Here is an 18,932-nt window from a genome sequence, read left to right as displayed (position 1 = left end):
ACTGTTAGGAGAAGTTTTCTATCACTAATGTGCCCCCCATCAAATAAGACAACTTAATGAATGCTATATTATGGATTTCCCACTCCATTTTCCCTCTTTAGTCAAAATTATTATGGATCAAGATACCTGAATAGAATTGTCACTCAGGAGTGTTTGCAAGCCAATGTAGCCAGAATCAATCAATCAATCAAGACTAGTTTCAGTACTAAGTGGCAAAAAACAACATATAAATATAAACCCAGGGACATAATTAGAAGAGAAGGCCAGTAAATTAGAAATTAAAAAATAACAGAGACCCTGTTGTGCATGATAGAAACTCCACTGCCAAAACAGCTTATGTTTTGAATTCCCAACTAGATTATGAAAATTATGAGTGTATGAGGCTGACAGCAAAGGAAGCTCTGAAGTAAATAGGAAGCAGATGATTCTTATATTTAAGCATATAAATATAGTTTGTCTTCTGTATCCATGGAATCTGCTTCCATAGTCAACCATCTATGGCTGGAATTTTTTAATCCCAAGCTTTGATTTATATAAGGGGCGTCATTTTCCTACATCATTGTACATAGCAAGCCTATGGGGGATCCAGGAACCCAGAGGAAATGGGGGCTCCACTGTACTGAATTTTAGCAAATATTTAGCTAGAAGCTAAAAATGTAGTTAATCATGCCAATATTCTTTGTGAATCAACAAAGATTTAGTGCAGGAACCTAAAGATAGAATTGTCTGTGGGACCCCTGGAAGCCAAGGAAGACTCTTAAAGCAGTATTTGTAATTTTCTGATAATGGGAACAAGGGAGTTGACATCACAATCAAAATTATTGTTCCCTTCTTCAAAATTTCCCACAAAGATGCAAAATTCCAAAGTGTGAACCCACTGATTTTAGCCTGTTAATCAACAGTCCTGGAAAATATTTTGCAGACACATAAGTTTAAGAAGGTTGAAAGTAAACAAAAACTCACAATGATTTCAATGTATAATTATTATACAAGTGAGTTACTGTACATAACATATCATTTAACAGAAGTTAAATTCATTTCAACCTTTATCTGTTCAGTTTACAGCACAACTAACTTCCAATCTGAGTTCCAGTTCTGTCATCTCTGCCTTGTTCTCCATAACTACGAATCTTAAAAAATACTGAAGACAGAAAATCAGGTATACATCATTCTAATGAATTACAATCATACTGTGCATAGATAATATTGGATCTTTTGTTCTTTGGCTTTCAGAGAACAACTATAGGAGGCAGAAAGCCTACATGAAGGATTATTTTTTTAGAAGGCAGTCCTTTTATCCTTAAAGGGAAGCACAATGTACAATGATAACTTTTGAAGGATTTTTAAATGTTTATATTCTTTTTTATATATATGCAAAAGCAGGTATTCCTTACCATGCATAGTCCAGCTGATGAAGTTCGGCTAAAAGGATTTCCTACTGGGATGAAGCTCCCTGTGAAAAGACAAAGCCATGTATTTTTTTATTGTGATCTCCTTTCAGTTTAATAAATCATTTTATTTTTAAAACGTGATGATAGTATATTTTACAAAACGCTGAATAAAAAAGCAGCAGATGCTTTCAGTCCCAACTATACATCCTTCAGTTTGGAACAGTTGGAAGGTTTATCTAACTAACAGACCTGACATAAGGTTAGCCAATCCAATATTTCCATTCAAATTATTTGGAAAAATAGCACTAGCAAAACCTGTACATCACCTCACACTCAGAATTGACATTATTATTTAAAAGCAGCACTGCGTTTCCTTGTCACTAAATCTTTGAGTCATACATACATTTTTTCTCTCTCTCCATCAGAAGCGATCACAACACCTTTGTACTGAATTATTCATTTTATCTGAAATAATAGGTATGAGCTATTCAATGTATTCTCTTTGATCATATGACATCCTGGCATCACATATCTTGCTGTTTATTTTATCCCTGCTCAGTGCAGTACATTTACAAAAGGATGTATTTGTCATTTTGGATCATTTCACATTTATTATTATACTAAGTACTAAGCTTCCACACATCTTTTCAATAAGCATGTCTTCTGTCTTTTTTCTTTTCTTTTTACACTCAACAAGAATATAGTTCTAAGGAAAGAAACATTAAAGATGTATCTTTTAAAAGGATAATTCCCTACCTCCATGTAAATTACAAATACCCACTGAAGAGAGAGACTGAGTGAACCAGTACGATGTACTGTTAGTTTATTGGGTTAGACAGAGACATAGTCTACATTGGAGTCCTTTTAATTTTTCATGTGACAAAACAGTTTTTCACATGCAACTACTTCCCTGTGGTGCACATGACAAAATAAAGTGGTAAATGTTGTCACACAGCAATGCATAACATTGCAAATATAAGGGAAGTGGGATGAGTGTTGCTGACCACATGTGTGATTGTTATTATTGTTGTTGTTCTGTGTCTTTAAAGCAGTGGTTCACAACCTTTTTTTGACCAACGACCACTTGACCAGGGACCACTTTGATCAGGGACCACTCTCCAACATTAGTACCAAAAGGGATACGAATCAGTTTTTGGCCAACTTTAGATTTGGTTTTGGTTATTTGGGATGCTGATTCAGAAAATTGCATTGGATAGACCACATTGGCTCTAATTTCTGATACAGAACATATGCCATCCAGTAGTCGTCATCTACTTGCCCACAGAAAACTATATTTAATAAGCCTCGGAATGATAAGAGGGTTTTGCAAGACCAGTTGCTCCTGTTAACACAATGTAGTAATGGTGAGGCTATGGACCATATTTTAGTTCTTGCGGACCACTGGTGGTCCATGCATCATAGGTTGGGAACCACTGCTTTAAAGCAACTCCAACTCACAGTGACCCTATTCTAGGGCTTTATTACCAAGATTTATTTAAAGGAGATTTGCCACTGCCTTCCTCTTAGGGGAGGAGAGAGCTCAAGGCACCCTAGTGGGTTTCCACACTGAATAAGAATTTGGACCTTGTCTCCGAGTCCTAGTCCAACACTCAAATCAATACACCCAAAAGACTTTCACATATGATATGCAGGAAGCTCCCAGTTATCAAATGGGTCAGGGACCATTGCAAGTGGAATCAGCTGTAAAGTTTATGACATTTCTGTGTGATAAAGCTAAAAGAGCTTTTGCATTCATTTAAAGTGATTCAAGGAGAGGTCTGTTCTTTCTGTAGGTAAGAAGACCTGACAAAAGAGGAAACCTCTTGTTGATTAAATAGAACTTGTCTATAATCTGCAAACAAAGACTGAGGCATCAAAACTGCAGCATCAGAAGATGGAAAAACCTGTACATTGACACAATGTGTAAAACACTTTGCTCTTTATTTTCTTCCAACACTGTGCGGTATATTTACAAAATGATGTTTTTGTAATTTTGGATTCTTTTCCATTTATCATCATAGTAAGGCCACACAAATTAAACTTCCACATTTTTTCAATATCCATCCAACACTATATAAGACATGTGGACCAGATGTTTTTAAATAAATAAATAAATAAATAAATAAAAGGAATTACTGCAAAATGAAGACTGTACAAAAATGCTACCAAATACAGAGAAAGATAAAAATTATAGTCACAAAATTCTACAGGTTTGAGCCATTCTTTTTCACATCATCTACATTACTACAGGGATAATTTATAGCAAAAGTGCTTGATGAACTTGGTAATGAGCACTCACATTTCTTCCTGTTTGTACAAGTGTCAGGGTTTATACAAGACTTATGAGATTTTTTTATGGCTGTGCAGCAGTGCATAAATCAAGGCTTTAATCCAAAATAAAAAGGTACCATGGTTATTCACCTCTATTAAAAAAGGCAATATTAGACTAATCACCCTCATTAAAGGAGAGGAAACAGAGGAATCCCCATGTACTCTCTCTAACATTTGGTGTTTCTTCAAGTTATTTGTTGTATTGATGGAAGCTAGAGTCATTTACTTAATATGGCTGAAGGTTTGTATCTTCTTTTGAAGATACAAACATGGTACATTCATGACAAATTCTCTATTGAAGAAGCAATCTCTGTATGAATATTGGGATTTCATTATGTTTCTCAGTTTATGAAATCAACTACAGTTAATTAAACTGCAATAAAACTGGAAGAGCCGTGTCACTGTATGATAATCTAAAAGGATGACTGACAAACTTGTGATGAACATGTCTGAACCTGGATGAAAAAGTGGTGCTATTCTCCATATTCTGTTACGCGCTAGCTGATTTCTTCTGGAAAAAAAAAAGTGATACTGTCTAATGGAAACATTGGAAATGCAAGCTTTCCACTTATTTTCCTTACTGACCTAGTCTGATAATTTGTAGAACCTTAGGATTTTTATTTTGGTATTGTTACCTAAACTTTTTTCAAAGGGCTTGTTAGTTGAGAGATTCTGGGCACTGCAGTCCAAGTTTTTGTATTAGCCTTTTAAGCAACTTATGAGAACATGTGATGGCATCCTAAGAATTTTTGCATGTCTGACCAAGAAATGATGTCTAAGTTTTCAATAAGCTTTTTTTCTTCCTTTGAAATTCAATTAACTTTTCTTTCAAACTACTTTCTGTACTTTGGAATTTTTTGTGATCTAAATTACACCTGTTGCAAAGCAGATAGCTGGAAAGTGAAGTCTACTAGCAAGAGAAAGGAAGGATTTTGAAAAATATATTATTTATTAATATTTTAGTATCTTGTCCTTCCAACCAAAGGGGGACCACTAGGGTTGCTAAAAATAACAATAAAATGACAAAACAACAAATGACTAAAATAATAAAGTGACCAAATAACAGTATCAAAAGCACAATATATGATCAAAATCCATCGGTTCAAAAGGATCCCTATAAAAGCTGTGTTTGAGAAGATTTGTTTTTCATCATGTCAAAAAAAGTCAGTAGCTCTCATATACATCTGATATTACAATCTGGATGGATACTGTTTTTGCATTATGATTTTCCACATTTCAGACAGCAGAGGAATGAGAAGTATCCTTCCTCCACCATAGTTACCGTGTTCTTGTATATTCATGGAAGTGCAGGCAGTCCTTTAGATTATGTTACTATCCCCTGTTGAAAAAAATCCCTTTTGACTCGGCGGATTTAAGGCACAACAGCAATAATTCCTTTGTAACCTTCTTTTGCTATCTAATAGTCCTTTTCATTATGCCTTTTTTTTCAACAGGCATCATGGCCAGCTTCAGCACAAGAAAAAATGTATAGGTATCTGGATTATCACGACATAGTTTAATTATGGAAGAAAACAACTTAGAATCCTGAATTCAAGAACAGGAATATAAAGGTAATTGAAGTCAATTCTTTTGCAAGAGACACATGCCAAAACCCGATCAGAAATATTCTTAAAACAGCATGCATCCCATCATGCATTAAAAAAAGGTGCATTGTAGTAATAACATCCATTCACACAGGATTCAGTTATGTGCTGCAGGTTATACTTGCTCATTAGTTGCCCAGATTTTTCCACTAATGGGAAGTTTCTGGTTGAAATTACTCAGGTGCATTGGCAGATATCCATGGGAAAGCTTGCACAACCTCCACCTGCACTTTGTCTACATTAAGCCAGTGGTATTAGTCACACTCATAAGAAATTTCCTCACAAATATTTGAACACTGGAAGATATTTATATATGTAATTAGATGGCATCACCTCAAAGAGCTAGTGTGCCCACAATCTTGCAAACACTTGACTTTGAAAATCTTTCTGTCCATGAGTAACTTCACTGTTAATAAGCTAATGATCCTTTCAGTTACCATAAACCTAAATAAAGGCATGACCACTTCAGAAAGAATTCAATTTAAGATAATAATGTTAAATATTCTTATTAGTGTATAATTTGTGATGTGCAATACAAGGTTTCAAATGAATTGTTTTATGAATTTTATCTACTACAGACACATAACTATTGGTATGTCTTGGACACAATTCAGCCAAAATAGTTCCATGACACTTTATAACCATGGGGGAAATTCGGCACAATATGAACCCTGTCATGATTATGATGATGATGATGATGGCAGGATAATTTGGGATACATTGTGTTTATTGCAGTTCACAGTAGTATATATGCATTTGTCATTGGCAAGTTGTTTTCTTGAAGGATACAGTGGACCTCCCTAAAAAGCTATGTACGAAGTTGGAGATAATATGTAGGTAGGTGCTTTCTTCATTTGTGTGTCCCACTAATAACATTATTAATATTTTGAATAGATAGTGCTGAACTATAGTGTCATCCTATATTCAAATGCATATCAATAGCTGTTCAGGGATAATGAAGCCAATTTTTTTTTTTTAGGATTCCCACCTGAGGAATTTACAATCATTCTATGATTATGAAATTAGGATGAGTCCTTAATATAGTGTGCAGTGAGTCCAATGTGCATTTGTCGTTGTGAGGCCAGAAATTTTGCCAAATTGTATATAGGAAATCCAATAGTGCTCACGATGGGTCTGAAAAGCTCACAGCAACCCAGAGATTCTCGACATGAAAGCTTTCGACACTACATTTAGGACATTATTACCCAAAAGAGTACAAACAATGGTCCTGAGTTTTAAGTACCTGCTATATATATAAATTCTTTAACAAACAAGAACATCTGTAACAAATAGTATCCCATCAAATCTGTTGCATCTGTGTTTATTACATTTTAGTAAACACTATAGAGAAGAGTATTGGATACTGAAAAGAAATTTTCCACTTTATGTCATCATTTGTTTTCTGGCTCTTTATATTTTATACCCATGAATTCTTTTGGGATCAGAAAATATCCCAGATTAAGATAAGACTGAAATGTCAGAAAGAATTAAGATCAATTTTAACCAAAATCCTTTTTGAGAATAAAATTACATAGGGTGCAACAGGTTAAATCACTGCCCTGAGTCTCCCTTTGGGTGTGTGAGAGAGAATTATAGAAATGCAGCAAAAAAATAAATAAATAGGTGGTCTTGATTAAGAGCCAATGTGGTATAAAGGTCTGTATGGGGAAATCAAACTTCAAATATCCACTCAGCCACAATAATCACTATGTGATCTTAAGGAAGTCACACTCTCTCAGCTTCAATGGAAGGCAATGACAAACCTGGCAATAAAACTTGACAAGGAAACCATAGAATTGGATCGTGATAGTTCCTGTTATGGGCACTGACTCAAAACAAAAACATTTAACAACAAATTTTGCATATGAAGGTTAAATAAATTGATATTTTATAAAGAATGTGTAAGTAATGTTATTAAACATCTCAGCATTGGAGGGAGATGGTGCTGGTGGTGAGAGCCAATTAATGTAATGAACATAAAGTTTATAGAGGTGTAATATCTGTGCAATGGAGCCCCCGGTGGCGCAGTGCGTTAAAACACTGAGTTGCTGAGCTTGTTGACCGAAAGGTCGCAGGTTTGAATCCGGGGAGCGGCGTAAGCGGGAAGGAGGAAGAAAAGAGAGAAGGAAGGAAGGATGGAAGGGTAGGATGATAGGAGAAAGGGAGAGAGGGAGGAAGAGAGGGAGGTAAGGAGGAAGGAAAGACAAAGGGGAAGGAAGGATGAAAAAGTGGCAGGGAAAGATGGAAGGAAGGACCTAAGGGTGGAAGGGAATGGAGGGAGAAAGCGGGAGAAAAAGAAGGGGAGAGGAAAGAGAGAAGGAAAGATAAAAAGAGAAGGAAGGAAGTAGAAAGAGGGAGGGAAGAGGGAAGGAAAGACAAAAGGGTGGAAGGGAAGGATAGAAGGAAGGAAGCGAAGGAGAGAGGAAGGAAAAAGAGAAGTCATGAAAGGAGGAAGAAGGAAGGAAGAAAGAGTGGAGGGGAATTGAGAGAGGGAGAAAGAGGAAAGGGAGTGGGGAAAGAGAAAAAGGAAATACAAAAGGGAAGAAGGAAGGATGAAAGGGTGGAAGAAAGGATGGAGGGAGAAAGAGGGAGAAGAGGAAGGAAGGGAGGTAGGGAAGGAAGAAGGAAAGAAAGAAGGAAGGAAGAATAAAATGGTGAGAAAGAGGAGGGCCTGAGAAACGAGCCCAAGGATTCGTATCTGGCCCCTGGGCCTAGGTTAGCCTATACCTGCTCTAACTAGTACTGTGAAAACTGTTCTCTCGCCCTTCACTTTGCTATAGATAAATATTGTTGTTGTTGTTCATTCGTTCAGTCGTCCCCAACTCTTCGTGACCTCATGGACCAGCCCACGCCAGAGCTCCCTGTCGGCCGTCACCACCCCCAGCTCCTTCAAGGTCAGTCCAGTCACTTCAAGGATGCCATCTATCCATCTTGCCCTTGGTTGGCCCCTCTTCCTTTTGCCTTCCACTTTCCCCAGCATAATTGTCTTCTCTAGGCTTTCCTGTCTCCTCATGATGTGGCCAAAGTACTTCAACTTTGTCTCTAGTATCCTTCCCTCCAGTGAGCAGTCGGGCTTTATTTCCTGGAGGATGGACTGGTTGGATCTTCTCGCAGTCCAAGGCACTCTCAGAACTTTCCTCCAACACCATAGCTCAAAAGCATCAATCTTCCTTCGCTCAGCCTTCCCTAAGGTCCAGCTCTCACATCCGTAGGTTACTACAGGGAATACCATGGCTTTGACTAGGCGGATCTTTGTTGCCAGTCTGATGTCTCTACTCTTTACTATTTTATCGAGACTGGACATTGCTCTCCTCCCAAGAAGTAAGCAACTTCTGATTTCCTGGCCACAGTCTGCATCTGCAGTTATCTTTGCACCTAGAAATACAAAGTCTGTCATGGCCTCCACATTTTCTCCCTCTATTTCCCAGTTGTCAATCATTCTTGTTGCCATAATCTTGGTTTTTTTGATGTTTAGCTGCAACCCGGCTTTTGCGCTTTCTTCTTTCACCTTGATTAGAAGGCTCCTCAGCTCCTCCTCGCTTTCGGCCATCAGAGTGGTGTCATCTGCATATCTGAGGTTGTTAATGTTTCTTCCAGCAATTTTCACCCCAGCTTTGCATTCATTAAGCCCCGCGCATCGTATGATGTGTTCTGCATATAAGTTAAAAAGGTTGGGTGAGAGTATGCAGCCTTGCCATATACCTTTCCCAATCTTGAACCAGTCTGTTGTTCTGTGGTCAGTTCTTACTGTTGCTACTTGGTCCTTGTACAGATTCCTCAGGAGAGAGACAAGGTGGCTTGATATGCCCATCCCACCAAGAACTTGCCACAATGTATTATGATCCACACAGTCAAAGGCTTTAGAATAGTCAATGTTCTGAAACTCCCTGCCTTTCTCCATTATCCAGCAGATATTGGCAATCTGGTCTCTCGTTCCTCTGCCTTTTCTAAAATATATATATATGAAAAGCCCCTTCTAGAACCACTATGCTGGATTTCACATTTCTGCTCCCAACTGACTTTATTCAGACTTGTGGGACTGATCTTAGAGGTTGACCAAATGATTTCCAGAGACATTTGGGTCATTGATTTCATAGCAGATTATATTACAAGAGTATTATAGGTGTATTCCATTTCTATAAACATTTACCTTAAAGTGAATTTTTGACTATAAATGCTTCTCTTGTACAAGAACACACACATAAAATACTACCCTGTCAAAATATATGAAAGGTGCCACTTTCTGTCCTCAAGATCCAGTGATTAATTTTTTTCTTTGGCTTTTAAGAATCCTGTTTTAAGTCAATAAAAACATGACAGAACTATTTCAGATGTAATGATAAATTGTACACTGAGTTCGACAAGCTCTGTACAAGCCAGTGCAATAAATCTGCTAGCAGTCAGCCAGCGAAAAATGTACAATCTAATGTGTCGTCAACTAAATGGCCTACAGCAGGGGTGTGCAGGAAAAAAAATGGGACCTACTGGTTGATCGCTGCTTGATCTGCAGTAGATTAGCAAGATTTTCTGCCGCCCAGGTGTTTAACAATATCAACAAAATAACTCTCCTCCCACCTAAATTGAGCTGCTAAAATGAAGAAAGTTTGCCCTGACCACAAGTGGTGTTTATGTGTAAACTCAGTTTCAGTCTGGTACTAGAAACCAACTCTACAAATGTGTTCAGAGGCATCCACTTTGATACTTGTTTCATTAAGTATCACTGAACACAACAGTAGAAAAGGAATTCTAATTGAATAAACTCATTACAATGATTTTTTTAAAATCACAAATATTTGAACGTGTACACTGCCTATTTCTTGTTGCATGACTTTACATCATTTCCACCTATGAAAAACTTAAGGCGACCCTATGAAAAATTTTTCCTGGCTTGATTCGTTCAGAGGAGGTTTGCCCCTGCCTTCTTTTGAGGCTGATAAAGTTAAGACTTGCCCATGGGCACTTTGTGGGTTTCATGGCCAAGTTGGAATTCAAACCCTGGTCTCCAGAGTCATAGTCCAATGCTCAAACCACTACACTATATGCTACATGGAACACTTTTTGCAAACTATATTAATTAAAACCTATGTTTTACTACCTTCATCACCATTTTCAATTATAGGTATGATTTTATCCTGGTATAATCTGACATGCTGCAAGCTACCCTGGAGTGTTAATAAGACATGAAAGTGGTGTGTACACTAACATGTACCATGAAAAAACAGTATATACATGGATGTTTGCTACCCCTGTCATAATTCTGAGGTACCTGAAATTTAAGAAGGAAACTAAAGAAAGCTAACACTATGCATTTCAGGGTTGCTTTTTTTTAAAAAAAAAAATGTCTCATTTGTTTCAGTCAGTTGAAAACTGTCTGCATTGTGCAGTATAATCTTTAGTCACCAGGTAGCAGACTTCTGCTGCCATTCCTAACCACTAGAGACAAAGCTGTTGATAGGCTTAAGCTATTAATTTCTCTTCAGTGACTGTAGGCAAATTTATCTCAAGAAGGTCCCAGAACTTATTTCACAGCTAAAAGAAATATAAACATCCTTGCCATTTAGTAAAAAAGGGAGAAAGAGGAAACACCTGAAGGTCAGGTTGAAGTGTGAGAACGAGCAGGAAGGAACAAAAGAGTAAAAGGATGAGGATAAGGAGGAAAGAAAAAAGAAAAAAACAACATGTTTCTACATATTATTTGATAGAAAAGAATGTGCTATGAAGATGCTTCTTAGAAAGTCTTCATGGGGTTCTCAAAAACAAGTCATACTTGAATAATACTACCTCTTTTTCTGATAGTTATGGGTTTGATAAATGAAGGGAATGTTGTGGATGTAGAATATCTTGATTTAAGTAAGATCTTCAAGAGAGTCCCCCATGATGTTCTTGCATACAAAATAGTAAGATGTGGACTAGATATTGCTACTGTTAGGGGATTTGTAATTGGTGGGCAAGCCAAACCCAAATGGTGCTCACCAATGGCTCGAATGTGTTCGGAAGCATCCATTTGGATATTTGTTTCATTAAGTATCAATGCACCCAACAGCAGAAAAGGAATTCTAATTGTATAAACGCATCACAATGATTTCTAAAAAATCACAAATATTTGAATGAGTACATTGACTGTCACGTAAATATTAGGCCTGGGTAACAACGGAAAAATTTGTTTCTAAAATCGATTCGTTTTTTGGGGGTTTTTGCGTTTCGTTATTTAAAATAATTACAAAATTTTCCTTTTAAAAAGTTCGATATTTATGAAATTTCGTAAATGTGAAAAAAATTACAAAACATTAACGAATCGATTTCCGAAACAATAACGAATCGATTCGTTAATGGCGGACGCGACCGCGAAATACGCTAAAAAACCTCCAAAAACTTCTGAAGCTTCCCTCTCCCTCTGTTGTTGACTGTTGGTGTGATATTATAATTTTTTTTCACTAATTAAACAAAAAACTTGCCCCAGACATGCGGAAATAATAACGAAACGACCTCAGAACAATAACGAAACGAATACAATAACGAAATACGAAGCATTTACAAAACGTGTTTAAAAATTCGTTTTTTTAAAAAAATTGCTCCAGAATGGTTCGTTATCGTTTTGTAATTAAAAAAATTAACGAATTATTAACGAATTACGAATTAACGAAACGAAACCGCCCAGCCCTAGTAAATATGATGTGCAGATTTGATAAATGTGGATTTAATATGAAATATGGTTTGAATGGAAATGAATGAATGAGAGTTAATCATTTTGAAGACACAATTCTAAGATTAAGGCCTGAAATGACTACTAACTACCTGCTTGAAGAACTGTAATTAAAAGTTGCTAATGAGAACTGAAAAATAAACAGTGATAAGATAAATGTTTACATCTCCTTACATCTGCCAACATTTGCTGACCAAAGACGAGATTAACTCTTAAGGAAATGATCTCTGTTTATATTAGTCGAAGACAATGCTCTTTCAAGTCAAACCCAGAACATAATGGTTAATTACTTGAAGATCAACTTATATGTCAGGAGCTGAAGACACAAGATTATTTCAAACAGGGCAATTATTTACTACATCAGCAGAATATTCCTATAAAAGACTCAATCTAATAATTCTCAAATGTGACAGCCAGCAAAGCTGTTCACTCGCCATGCTCTATGGAAAGAGATGGTGTATTCGGAGAGTGGAAGATTTGCCAGGAAGTCAGCTGTTCATTTGCCTCTTTTTCTCAAGAGAATGCGTTTTAGAGTCATGTTCTTAGGGAGTTTGAAGTTTTGGCAGTTTTAGAACTATGCGTTGGCAGGCTGCAGGGAAGTAGGGTCTGGCCTAGCAGGCGTTCTTCTCCAAGGAGGGAGAAAAGGATATGGTAATATTTGGATGCATGAGGATGGATGAATGTTCATATGTATGTGAATGCTGAGTAAAAAATGTAATCCCCCTTCTTTGTTTGCTAACCAATGTAACTGTAAGCTGTTTGTGAATCCAATGCAGTTACACAGAATCTGTATGTCAATATGTTCAATGTCATTCTTTGTGTAAAGGTTCTGTAAAAGTTGTGATATACCATCTCACACTGAAAATTGCAATAAAAAGAACCTGCTTTAAAAAGTATTCATGGCATAACTACTTTTTGTTGCATGTTTTGATGTCAATTCCAACCTATGGCCACCTTAAGGTGACCCTATCAAAGAATTTTCTTGGTTTGGTTTGTTTAGAAGGGGTTTGCCACTCCCTTCTTTTGGGGCCGATAAAGTATGACTTGCCCATGGACACTTCGTGGGTTTCATGGCCAAGTTGGGATTCAAACCCTGGTCTCCAGAGTCTTAGTCCAATGCTCAGACCACTACACCATCTGCTATATCAATCACGCTTTGCAGAATACAATAATTTAAAACTGTCATGTTTCTCGTTGAATTTCAACAAGGAGAAACACAAGATACTACACTTAGAAAAAATGAAATGCAAAGATACAAGATGTGTGATGCCTGGCTTGACAACAATTCATGTGAAAAAGATCGAGTCTTCATGGACAAGAAGTTGAACATGGACCAACAGTGTGATGCAGCAGCTAAAAAAGCTAATGGGATTTTGGTAGTTAGAAATGCATTGTATGCAAATCCGTATGTTTTATTGCGTATGTGTGAAAAAATCTTCTTTCTGAACATGTTGTTACGAAAATCCACCAAAGAGTTAAGTAACTGGTAAGTGTAACAAATGGGGCTGGCTAAAGAAGCTGAGTCATGGCCATGTGAAGAATGACTAGTTTCACATCATTTCTCTTTGTCCCTGGGCATGACGGGAAACCTGTGTGAGTATATAATGAGTGGAAAACATGTGCTCATCCCTTCTCTTTTCCTTCTCTTCTGCAGGCTAAACATACCTAGCTCTTTAAGCGGTTCCTCATAGAGATTAATTGTCTCCAGACCTTTGATCCTTTTAGTTGTCCTTCTCTAGACACGTACCAACTTGACAATATCTCCCTTGAATTGTGGTGCCCAGATATGGAAATTGTGGTGCCCAGTATTGCAAGTGAGGCCTGACCAAAGCAGAATAGAGAGGCACGATTACTTCCCTTGGTTTAGTCACCATCGATCATTTGATACTGTTGATCATGATATCCTTTTGGGCTGACTCTCCGGGATGGGACTTGGTGGCACTCTGTTACAATGCCTCCTTCTGGAGGGTCAGAGCCAGAAGGTGGTATTGGGGGATGCCTGCTCGGACCCCTGGCTGCTGGCTTGTGGAGCCCCATAAGGCTCACTTCTATCTTCCATGTTATTCAATATCTACATGAAGCCGCTGGAAGAGGACACCCGGAGTTTTGTATTCCTGACTGTACTGAATGGTCCTTTGTTCTCCTCCAACTCTATGATTCCAAGTTTACCAAGTGAGATTTTTTCAAGTTTACCAGATATTTCAAATTTACCAGATATTGGTCTAAAATGAAATATCCTGAGTCCAGACCTTTGTCTGTGGAAAAGGAAAGATTCTAGAAAGAAGCCTTAAAGAAGGACTGAGCCTGAAATCACAACTGGTGGTTTGAGAAAGCATATCCCAAACCAGATTAGAAGGCTGGGGAATACAATAAACTTGCACTGTAAAGTGAAACATAGTCAAAGGAAAGCCTTGACTACAAACCTGTGAAGTTAACTGAGATGGAACTAAAACGGGAAATTGACTATTAGTTAGATAGGGTAAGGAACTGTATTTCCTAGCAGTAACTGTAAAAGCGGTAAAAAATTATGTAAAATTATTATGGTGCCTGTAGTAGACATTCAGGACTTTCTGTTGTTTACTTACATATGAAAGTATGCAATAAAGAAGGTGGAATAACAAATGACAAATATGGACTAAACTCACTGATATCTTCACAAAAGTGCTGATTATCATTTCAACTAATTTAATACTGTTGCACAGAATCAATTTGTTGCGCAGTAGCAATGTCCAACATGTCCAAAAACCCAATGTCAAAGACACAGACCAGTTAGAAGAAATAAAACAGTAGAACTTTACTCTTGGTTGTAGAGTTTGAAAATAAAACAGTTTGGCACACTTACATAGTCACTGTAAGTAATACAGAATAAATCTTCTGTGTTATAAATCATAGAGCATAACAAAAGTACATGGTTACTTCACCATAACATGAGCTTCTTGCATCTGCTCTCCAGCAAATCAAACAGCCAACTGCTAACAGTTTGCAAAAGCCTCAGAAAACTGTTACATTCAAGAGGCGTGGCCCAGCCTTGCTGAGCTGAGCTAGCTTTTGCAGCTGCAGTTAATCATTAACACTTTGCAAGGCTTTTCTGCAAGGTTTCCTTTAACACACACACACTGGACTTACAACAATATACCGTAATAAATACCAGACCTCAATCATAATGCTCCTTAATCCCTTATATACTCCCAGTAAATTTCTCAGAATCATGCTGGGGTTCAGAAAAAAATATAAGCTTTCTATATCCCTCCTAATTTATTTATTTATTATTTATTTACTGTATTTATACCCCACTCTTCTCAATCCTGAAGGGGACTCAGAGCAGTTTACAGATTATGGCAACATTCAATGCTGCATCATACAACAAATAATAAATATAACGTATCAAATTTTATAAAAAATATATAAATGCAATAAGTGCAACAACAAATAATAAATATAACATATCAAATTATAAAACATAAAATGGAATAAAACATTAAAAATAGTTTTAACAGAGCAGATGTTCCGTCAGGGAAAGAATGAGATGCCACACCGGGATGGCAGTGTTCACTCAAGAGAGGGCTCAGGTGAATCAGGGCCATGGCTGGAAGAAACAAATGATGGTATCTCTGTGCTGACCCAAGGATGTTGAAATGGAGGCCAGTCAAGATAGAGTCCAGCAGCACCAAGCGGTCCCTAAAAGCTGAGCCAGAGGCAGTAAGGGAAATAAATGCTGCCTCTTCCCTCAAAACCCCTGGTGATGGTACCTTCACTTCTTGCTTAGGCCTGAGGACCTGCAGGCATGGTTCTTTTTATGCCCCAGCCTCTAGGGCAAGCAGGTGTTGTTGCTGGCCTTGAGCTGCAGGTCAGGGCCTCGGTTCTGCCAGAAGTGAGTCCACAGAAGCTGAGCCAGAGGCAACAGGAGAAACAAACGCTGCCCCTTCCCTCAAAGCCCCTGTTGATGGTACCTTCACTTCTTGCTCTGAATATCTAATGTGCACCAGGTATTTTCCCCATCTTGCTTATGCCCTCCTTAGCTTGACTATACAGTGGTATGTGTAATAGACAAATTCAAATCCATGTCAGAAGCGATATTGCAAGGCTTACAAAACTTGGGACAGTCATGCTGACACCATAAAAAAGTGCATAGTCTTGAGTCTTTCTGTATTTTACATCCTTCTCTGCTTTATAGGATTCCCAGCACTCTTATTTTGTAACACTTACTGAACGAGCAAGGACTAATATAATTACAAGGATAATATAACCTGGAAGTGTCAGTTATTTGTATTGGATCCAGAAATTGATTCACTCTGAATATCTAAGTTTTTTCTCTTAATCTGCCTTTAATGGATCTGTGTTGAGTTAGGCTTAAGGTGTGGTCTATCCAAAGTTAATCCCTACCTTGTTCTGTAATAAGAAGTTTCACAGAGAAGGTAAAGACATACATTAATTTGAGGCTTTATGCTTCTTATACACTTCTTTTCAGGATTTTAATAGGCAACTACATCAAGACATCTGATTATAGCAACAAAATGCTATTACAGATTTATAAAAATGCAAACAAAACATATTTAATAGTTGTTCTAAACAAGGAGGGAAGTCTTGCCAGGATTTTGATATCTGTCTAAAGATCTAGCAAGGAAACAGAGTATCTGCATAAGGCAACTAATTATACATGCTGAGCTCTCATCTGTGTGACCTATATCCTCTGGAAGTGTCTCATATTACTGTGCCAGGCACCACAGTTGTACAGAGGTTCTATGTGTATACTTTTGAATCACTCGAGATTTGCATGAATGGAGCAAGGTCTGTTATGCTCAGCACAAAGGACATATGTCAACAAGGCAGTGCAATGAAGAGGAGTGTAAAGGACTGGCCATGAGCTAGATGCAAGCCTGATGCCTCAGTGTAGTCTGTCACTATTTCCCGCCCCTGATTAAAAAACAAATAACCCCGAACCCACTCTTATGTGTGCTTTTGGGCAAAAGAGAGATTTCACATGCTTGATAGCACAATGGTTTCAAAATTACTCTGCCAAGCCTGCTTTACTATGGCCATATCTGGGGTAAATGCCTAAACCTAACTTAGAGTAAGTTCATATACATTTTCAGTTATATATGATGGATATTTTCACTTGCTGAATTGGAATTTGTGAAAAACAAACAAATTAAAAACTAAACAAACATGCCAAAGAGCTGTAAGCTACAATAAAGATCAAATAATCAAATATAAAGAGTAAAAGTAGTCATCATTTTAATTAGAGATTACATTGCATATAGTTAGCATCCAACACATCTAATGCTTCTTTAGGAATTTTATGGGAAAATGATCACATGTTTTTTTCACAGATACTAAAATTGCCACAGCATCAGATAATCACATGTATGGTAGGTAGCAATATTTCAAGTTCCTTCACTACCCTATCAGAAAGGTCTCACTGCCAATGAGTCTAATTGCTTACAGGGATTACTTAACAGTATTCTTTCAGTGTACACAGATGTGATATGAGGAAAATAGGATAACATAGTGAAAATTAGAAAGAGAAATACTAATTTGTATGTCTTCTTACCTAATAACAAAAGGCTGAAACTGCAATAATTCAATCTTCTATTTTAAACAACTTAGATGTTTATTTATTTATTTACTATTTATTTGCGGTATTTGTATACTGCACTTCTCAAAGCTGGATATACCCCTTGGGTTCCCGCCACAACTACTTGTTACATGGTGCTCCATGATCTCCAGTTTCTGAGAAACTGGTTTGGGGCAACTCATTCAGTCATTCATAACTCTAAATGTAAATACTAGAAGTTATAAGAGTTCAGACTATGATCTTGTGATTGTCCGCTGATGTATGGAAGCTCCTGTATCAGCCTTGATGAAAATATTTGTTCAGTCTACGAGTCACATAAAGCCAACCAAGCCTTTTTGACTCACTTGTCAAGGCTGTTTCTTTCGCTTTGTTTGCCTCCACAAATGTCTCTGTCCATTAAAGAATAGCATATTCTAAGCATCATACATTCTAATGATTAGAATGATGATGCTGGTATGGCAGTTGGAAGCAAGAACTGCAACATGAAGCAGGATAGAACTTTGCATCAAAAGCTAAAAACAGCTTGCTCTCTCCAGAACTTAACTAAGAAAAATATCCTAAATATCCCAGATTATTCTTGAATAATTATAACAATATTAAACTATCTAAGTCACAGCTAAAATGCATTTTGGCTGAATATGTGGCATAACAATTTGGAACCTTTCAAGAAAAAAATCCTGTGCAAAATCATTTTAGATATAATCATCCAACAATATTTTAAAAATCTCATTTTTGCATTGCACACTTTACTCTATTAATTTTTATTAACTAAAAGCAAGGCCAACAAAAGGAAATCTAAAACTCCAAACATTTGAATGTATAACCATTGCTTTCATACCACATTACTGAGAAGGGGAAAATCCTTTGAAGCAACCTCTCAAGGGACATTCTGGAAGTTGTAAATTATGCCTCTGATGTAATTACTGCAGATACATTAGGTACCACTGACATATTAGCTCTGTTTCTCCCCTGATGTTGCACTGTCAGAAAGAAGGGTATTCATTTTCAAAAAACTATACTAGGAATCTCGATTACCTCAGAAATTGCATAACAATTTAGACAAATATACGTTTAACTATAATTTCAAGTATACAAGGCCTCTAGGGGTGGATTTTACCTGCTCATTACAAGCTTCAAGAAATACAATCATCACTATAATTAATGCAAGAAGTGAATTTAATTTTTAAATGTTCTATAACCTTACTGTTGTCAGATTTATCAGCCAGTGAGCCTAGTTCTTGGTCATAACTGAGCTGGACTTTGCAATGGCTCAGACATCCACAGGAAACCAAATGTATGAACCTACGTATAAAGCTGCCTTCTTCAGT

General features: G+C 37.2%; 1 protein-coding gene across 3 annotated transcripts in view; it reads right to left on the bottom strand.

Annotated features, from left to right (window-relative positions):
• The window catches only part of AHI1 (Abelson helper integration site 1), a 105,177-nt gene that overhangs the window by 20,524 nt on the left and 65,721 nt on the right, over positions 1-18,932 (bottom strand). For all 3 annotated transcript variants that reach the window (XM_067466586.1, XM_067466589.1, XM_067466587.1), the window contains exon 20: positions 1,395-1,453. In XM_067466586.1, the coding sequence (XP_067322687.1) occupies positions 1,395-1,453 (59 nt within the window). The remainder of the gene's footprint in view (positions 1-1,394; positions 1,454-18,932) is intronic.

This window comes from Anolis sagrei, chromosome 1 (assembly GCF_037176765.1).
Source record: "Anolis sagrei isolate rAnoSag1 chromosome 1, rAnoSag1.mat, whole genome shotgun sequence".
In the NCBI taxonomy this organism is placed as follows: Eukaryota; Metazoa; Chordata; class Lepidosauria; order Squamata; family Dactyloidae; genus Anolis; species Anolis sagrei.
This window is presented reverse-complemented; position numbering and strand designations above follow the sequence as displayed.